At 30.2% G+C, this 7,759-nt stretch overlaps 1 protein-coding gene across 1 annotated transcript; it reads left to right on the top strand.

Moving 5' to 3' along the window:
* The first annotated feature begins 827 nt into the window (after positions 1 to 827).
* LOC108694127 (acetylcholine receptor subunit beta-like 2) lies at positions 828 to 5,962 on the top strand. The gene is made up of 12 exons (XM_018203425.1): positions 828 to 879; positions 1,809 to 1,960; positions 2,137 to 2,181; positions 2,274 to 2,383; positions 2,596 to 2,776; positions 3,412 to 3,568; positions 3,721 to 3,848; positions 4,087 to 4,262; positions 4,661 to 4,813; positions 4,872 to 4,984; positions 5,377 to 5,489; positions 5,624 to 5,962. The coding sequence occupies exons 1-12, from the start codon at positions 828 to 830 to the stop codon at positions 5,822 to 5,824; spliced, it is 1,581 nt and encodes a 526-aa protein (XP_018058914.1). The 3' UTR covers positions 5,825 to 5,962.
* Positions 5,963 to 7,759: the final 1,797 nt, after the last annotated feature.

Genomic DNA, 7,759 nt, shown 5'->3' with positions numbered 1-7,759 from the left:
ATATATATATATATACTTAAATATTTGTCCAAAGAATATTAATAAATTTCTTTGAAAAAAACTTACCAAAAGCTTAAAGACTATTGTCTTTCATTCCACGAATCAATGTATAAAAGATCGTACAAAAAATAGAAATATAAAATGATATTATCGAAGTCATCTTCCATTGCTGTAAATATATCATAAATAAATCTCAACATTTATTTATGGCGATAGAAAAATAGCGATTGATGTAAATTCTTTTTCGCAAACTCATAGTATAGGAAATCGAACTCGCCAAAATTATGCGGGCTTCAATCCTTGGCATAAAAGCCCTCCCCCCCCTCTCTCTCTCTCTCTCCCTCTCTCTCTCTCTCTCTCTTTTTTTTCTCTCTCTCCCTCTCCCTCTCTCTCTCTCTCTCCCTCTCTCTCTCTCTCTCTCTCTCTCTCTCGCTCTCTTTCTCTCATTACAATGGCCTGAATGCATTTCGGGCTCGCGATCTCCTCGATTTCCGCGTTTTCGTTTTCGTACAAAGAGCGCAGATGCAGGCAAGCGCGAACCATCCCTAGGTACCACTAGAACCAAGTCGCGCCCTGAACAGGCAACGCGAGCGTCATGGCGGCGAGTTGGAATATCGATCGTGGACCAGTGGGATGCTGGCCGCCCGACATTTCGCCGATCACGCGCTACTATTCAGTACACTAAGTGTTTTGTTATCCTGCCTTCTTGGCTTTTTTTACATCTCTTGTTTGTAAAATTACTGCCAAGGTACGTGTAAAAGAGAGCCTACCGCAAAGAGTATTCGCGAGTGTTCTACTTTTGCACGCATTTATAAACAGCGCCGAAAATGCGGACAACGGTGCTCATAGGTTTGCTCAATATGTTCGGTATCGCTTATGGTAAGCTTGCTCGACTATTAACGATCTATTAAGAAACTAATAGTCATGAATAAAAAACAATCACTTACTTGTTTGTTTCGTTAATTGTAGCAGTGATTATTAAAGTGACATAATATGAGACAATGTGAAAAAATTCTTTCTATTTTTTTATGTATATACACTATTATTATCATAAAATTTTATCACTGAGAAAAAAATCTGCGTGTTTAGGTATACATTTTATATACTTTTTAAAATTATTATTAAACAAAAGAATATAATTTTTAGTGCACACAAACATAAATTTTAATTAAAACCGATTATTTTAGAGGAAATATTCTAAAATTCTTATTTCTTTAATAACATGTTAATTCTATTATAAAAGCTGGAATGTATTATAACTATTTCTTAATACAATGGCATTCTATTGTCATTTCATTCTTTTTCTGTTTTTTTTTTGTTGTATGCTTTTAGACTATATACTTCTATTATTTTTTTTATTTTTATATGTAATACAAACAAAATTTTAGAATAGAGAACTTGCTCAATTTATAAATAATATTCTATGTACTAATTTATGTAATAATATTTTTTTAAACATGTATGATTAGAATCAATTTTTTTATAATTTTGCAATAAATTAAGCGATTATATTAATCACCAAAATAAAATACATAAATACATAAATACATTTCACATTTCTTCGCAATGGAATATAATTATATTGTAGAACAATCTGCAGTTTATTTCTGATATAATAATATAAACCTAAAATTCATTTACGTGTACGATTTACATAGATAATTCGATATCAAATTTTATTTTTTATGAAATTACAATACAGTTTATTACTAATTTAATTTATTATTTTAATATAAATATTTCAAAAAATGAAAAAAACAAATATTAAAATGTTTCATTGAAATATTAATAAATATTCTTTTATGCAGGAAACATTAATGTTTTCGAAGCGAATCCTGATACGAAGAGACTCTACGACGATTTATTGTCCAATTACAACAGACTGATACGTCCTGTTGTTAATAATACAGAAACATTAACAGTTTGGTTGGGATTAAAGCTATCACAATTAATAGAAATGGTATACAAATTGATATAAATATTATTCTAATATTTTAAAACTTAACATTACATTTTATTTATAATTTTATTTTCTTTATTCTTTATGTTATATTTTATATAAAATTATATATTATATGTAACGTTTTATTTAAAGGATTTATAAAAGTTACACTAATGCTTGACTTTTTTTTATAGAATCTAAAGAATCAAGTGATGACAACCAACGTCTGGGTAGAGCAGGTCAGTTATGTATTAGTTCATTTCACTTTCGCAGTAGTACCGAGCGTTGTAGTCAGGCAATCAGCAAACTGATCTCTATTCGTTTCTTGCAGAAATGGTTTGATTATAAATTACAGTGGGATCCACAAGAGTATGGTGGTATAGATATGTTATACGTGCCTTCCGAGAACATATGGCTTCCGGATATCGTTCTATACAACAAGTAAATTGCAAAAGATTTGTTACAAATTACAATCGAATAAAAATAAATAAAATCTTTATATCACAAGGTTTTTGCAAAAGTAGAAAAATTTATTTTTCAAAATCGTCGAAATCCTATAAAAATTAAAGAAAAATATATATTTGATACGTTAAAATATGAGGTACTGTAGAAAGCATTTTTCGAATTAATCTTTTTCTTTCTTTATTGTACAGCGCAGATGGAAATTATGAAGTAACATTAATGACAAAGGCTACTTTGAAATCTACTGGTGAGGTATTCTGGAAACCGCCAGCTATTTATAAATCGTCTTGTGAGATCAATGTGGAATATTTTCCGTTTGATGAGCAATCATGTATTATGAAATTTGGCTCATGGACTTACAATGGCGCTCAGGTTATAACAATGTATACAAACAATATAAAATATCCCAGAACAACTGAATTTCTTTAACTAAAGATTATTTGACTAATCTTTATTTATCTAAAAGTAACTCTTCTTTAATGAAAATATAATATTGAAGCTCCAATTAATTATTGATAGATTGATTAATTATTCATTATTTAATAGAAATTTATTTATGAAGCAAACTTTATCGGAATAAAATAACAAAACATATTCTTTTAAATAACATTAAATAAAAGTTACTTTGTTAAATTAAAATTAAAATTAAAATTAAATGTTAAACAACAAGAAAAATTTAAACATTGCGAAATATAAAACAACTTAAAATTAATTAAAATTCTAAATAAAAATTTCTATTAAAAAAGTATTATAATCTCATCTTAAATTTGTTTTTAAAGTATCTTTTAATTATGATTTATTTTTGTTTAAAACTTGAAATAGATAATTAATATGTACATTTATATAATACTAATTTCAATTTTATTTCTGTTTATAATTTTAAATTTTGTTTTTATAATATAGAATATTTAAGGTAACATTGTTAATCACTTTGCAAGCTTTTTTTATAGTTTTAAATTATATAAATTTTAGTCTGACATAGCTTGAAAATGTGCTTTTTCTCGCAGGTAGATTTGAAGCATATGAAGCAGGAAGCTGGTAGCAATTTTGTTGCGATCGGTATAGATCTCACTGATTTTTATCTATCAGTGGAATGGGATATCCTGGAAGTTCCAGCAACACGTAACGAAGAATATTATCCATGCTGTACGGAACCTTATTCTGGTAAGATTTCATAAAAATTAACTTTATTTTCAGAAGAAAAAGTAATTGTGTTTGCTCATTCTAGCTATTTTTTATTAATGGCGCAATTTAAAATTATAAATTGTCTCGAAGATAATTTAATGCAAATTATTGTAATTATCGTTTAATTGCAGATATCACATTCAATATTACCATGAGAAGAAAAACACTATTTTATACTGTCAATCTTATTATCCCCTGTGTCGGTATCACATTTTTAACGGTGCTGGTTTTTTATCTGCCCAGCGATTCCGGCGAAAAAGTAAGTAATATTATTTGAGCAGCTGTTAAAATTTGTACATAAAATTCATAAATTTTATCACAGGAAATTTCTTTATATTCGTATTGTTAAAAATATTGTTAAAAATTTCGATCCAAATACGAAAAACCTCAATGAAATAAAAATAATAACAAATGCATCAATATAGAAATGATTTTATTATAGTATTATATCTTAACCATCGAAAATGTATTTATTATTGCTTCGCATTTTTGTACAGGTATCATTATGCTCTTCCATTCTCCTCTCATTGACGGTATTCTTCTTGCTCTTAGCAGAGATTATTCCGCCAACATCGTTAGCTATACCTTTGCTCGGAAAATACCTGTTGTTCACCATGATTTTAGTTACTTTGTCCATTTGGATCACTGTCTGTGTCTTAAATGTACACTTTCGGTAGGTCGTGATGTATTTTACATATAGAAACATCAATTGATTTCGAATTCTGTCTCTTAAATATAGAACTATAACATGATTCATTCAAAATAAATGTCTCACAAGTATTTTAGATAAATTTGTAAATGTGGTGTAAATGTAAGAAAAATTGAAAAATAAGATGTATTTAATTTATTAAGAATTAGTATACTTCAGTTTGGGATAAAAATTTTATTAAAAAATAATAATTTTAATAAAATACATAATTTTTTTAATTTCTTAATCAGAATTAAGTTTTCTAATCCGAATTTATATTTTGACGATTTTACTGTTGAAAGAATAATTATGCAAATTAACATTCATTAATTATATAATCCTTATAATAAATAAAATGTGATATTGAATTATTTCTCTCATAGGTCTCCTTCTACGCATAATATGTCGCCATGGGTAAGACAAGTGTTTCTGAATTGGATGCCGAGAATATTGATGATGCGTCGCACACCATATTCTACACCAGAATATGATGACACTTACATAGATAACGCATACACTAATGAAATAGATTATAGGTAATATCAACATTTTATTAAAGATATTTATTCTTTAACTAGAATTTTTTTCTAACAGTGTAAGTGACTATCCTTTGGAACTAAAGGGAAGCCCAGATGCATTCGAAAGTGTTACTTCAACATACAAAAGTATTAGAGATGATGATGCACGACATGTACCGCATGCATCAGGTATTTCCCGTTATTTGTCAGAAATTTTTTTTTCTTTAATTTCTTTAATTCTTGAACATATTCTCTTATAGTATTTATGTTGATATCTTTATGCTAATTTTTTGAAATAAAAAGTCTTATTTATGAGAATTTAATTCGTTTACATAAGTGTATTACTACAATATATTTATAAAAATGAATACATGTATTATCAACATATATCTGCATTAATAAAAATATAATAAATCATAAATATAATAATTCAAACATCATAAATTTGTTGTGCATGCTATTGAATTGAAAAGAAAAAAAAACATTTTTATTAACTTTTTTTTAATAATATTTTAATATGAATTAAATTAAACTTGATTTAAAATAAATTAAGATTAATATTTTATAAAATATTATTTCAGTTACTGACAGCGAAAATACAATACCAAAACATTTATCTCCAGATGTCATAGCAGCTCTCAAAGGTGTGCGTTTTATTGCTCAACATATAAAGGATGCAGATAAAGATAACGAGGTAAATTTTCTAATATCTCCTTTTCTATATATTTTTCTATATATTTTTTTGTAATATAGTAATTATTTGTCAAGTATCATCTTAATGATATTAAATTTTATCACTTATATAGAAATATTCATCCATTCTCATAGGTCATAGAAGATTGGAAATTCGTAGCTATGGTTTTGGACAGATTCTTTCTTTGGATATTTACGATCGCGTGTATCGGTGGCACACTAGGTATAATAGGTCAAGCACCTAGTTTGTACGATACGCGCATACCTGTGGACCAACAACTTTCTAGTATATCATTTCGCAAGTATATGTATTTACCGAACACGACTTTTGATTAAGTACCATAACACGTATAAAGTGATTTATGTGTAAAGAATAATCACATGTTATGTCGTGCGTATTCCATTAAGATACGTTCGATACTTTCTATCCGCAAAAAGTTATCCATTACTTTTCCACATGATTCATTCACGAAAACTATTTTTCAATTTCTTTAAATACTTTATTTAAGTAAACACAATAGTTGTGTTAATTTTTCTGCGCATTATATGTCAAAGTAGATTAATTTTTTCGAATATTAAAGGACTCCGTACAAAAACTACGGGTTTTGAAATTGATGAAATTAATTTAAATTTAATATTATAATTTTAAGTTCACTGATTAAAAGTTTCCTTAGGAAAATCATAAAAAATGGACAGATTGTGCTGTAGCAACATATAAAAATTGCTTTCGGTTGTTTAAAAAAATAGGTAGTTTGGTAATTATGATATTTTTGGAGCAGATATACTATGCGTGCTCTAGATTCCAATTTATATCATCCTGACAAAAATGGATGTGGTTGTGTGTGCGAACGTAAGATCCACGTCTGAAGAATTTGGGCCAAGCCCTGAGAAGTGCTCGACAGCGACGGTTGCTTGTCGCTAACGCCTGTGCCTGGAACCAAATCGCCTCCATTCACTTCTTGAGTATGATATTGTTGATATTATTCGGACCGTTCCAGAAGCTGAAGGACATTGATATTGATGTGCGCTGTTAATCCGGTTGTCTGCGTTGTTCGTCAGGTTGAAAGTGCGATCCTGTTGTCGGGTAGTCGGATGTGCCGTAGTATTCGAGAACCACTAACCTCCGTTAACCAATAGTGATTCGTGCCGGCACGCCAAAGCATATGATCCAATCCGCAAATAAATGTCGAGCCATTGTTTTAGTGGCGATGTCGGAAATCGGAATTGTTTCTGGCCATCTTGTGAACCTATCTATTGTTAGACAGTATTTTTTTCCTTTTGAGCAAGGAAAGGATCCCGTAATGTCCATGTGTATATGCTCGAAGCCTCTTGACGGCAATTGGAAGTTTTTTTATTAGAGCGGTATTGAGTTTGGTGACTTCAGCTTTTTGGCATTAAATGCAAGTTCGTGTCCATGTCTGGCAATCCTTTTTTATCTGTGGACAGACGTGAGATTAACTTAGCTGTAGCTTTAGCCCCCTAGAAGTGATAATCTGTGTAAGTTTTGGAAGACCTGCCTTCGAAATTATTCCGTTACGTAAGGGCATGATATCGGTGTACTTGTATCGCAATACGATTTTAGTTGGTATCTGTACCTTCATGAGTTTTATCATTTTCTCATCTTTACAGTTTCTTGAGTTCTTCGCCTGTATCCTGGCTCGTGCTAGCTCTTCAAAACTCATGGCTGAGTGAACTGCTTCTACTCGTCCACTATTATGTCTTTCCTTGAGATGTGCTATATGTTCATAGTGAATTGGCTAATGTATTCAAGGTCGAGCTTGCCTCGGGGAACTTCGTAATAGATCCTGGTTGAGCGCATATATCAGCGGTTTGTGATCGGTATAGACTATAAAATCGGCCCTCCAGCATATTGGATTATTCAAAAAGTCATTGCGTTTTTTTCATTTGATTTTCAGGTGTGTTTATTTAATATACGTAATGAACATTAATCAATGATATATTGGCCGTTTTGTTCGATGACCTTCTGCCATCTCCCGGGCAACTTCACCTAATACCACGTTCAAAAATTTCCCATCCTTCTTTGCGAGAAACTTGTCTAGGTGCTGTTTGATGAGGTCTTCAGAAGCAAACGTTTTACCATTCAAGAAGTTTTGCAAGGAGCGAAAGAGATGAAAGTCTAATGGTGCAAGGTCTGGGCTATACGGTGAATGTAGTAATACATCCCAATTATGTTGCAACAATTTTTGCCGAGTGACCAAACTTATGTGTGGTCTCGCATTGTCGTGGTGAAACATCACACCCTTATGATTG

The sequence above is a fragment of the Atta colombica genome, unplaced genomic scaffold (assembly GCF_001594045.1).
Source record: "Atta colombica isolate Treedump-2 unplaced genomic scaffold, Acol1.0 scaffold1, whole genome shotgun sequence".
Lineage (NCBI taxonomy): Eukaryota > Metazoa > Arthropoda > Insecta > Hymenoptera > Formicidae > Atta > Atta colombica.
Note: the sequence above shows the minus strand (reverse complement) of the source record. Positions and strands in the feature narration are given on the sequence as shown.

Bases quoted from the DNA above. Each gene is read 5' to 3' on its own strand.
- LOC108694127 (XM_018203425.1), top strand. From the start codon at position 828: ATGCGGACAACGGTGCTCATAGGTTTGCTCAATATGTTCGGTATCGCT. The intron at 4,814-4,871 runs GTAATATCAACA...TTTTTCTAACAG, and splicing joins ACTAATGAAATAGATTATAG to TGTAAGTGACTATCCTTTGG. The intron at 4,985-5,376 runs GTATTTCCCGTT...ATATTATTTCAG, and splicing joins ACATGTACCGCATGCATCAG to TTACTGACAGCGAAAATACA.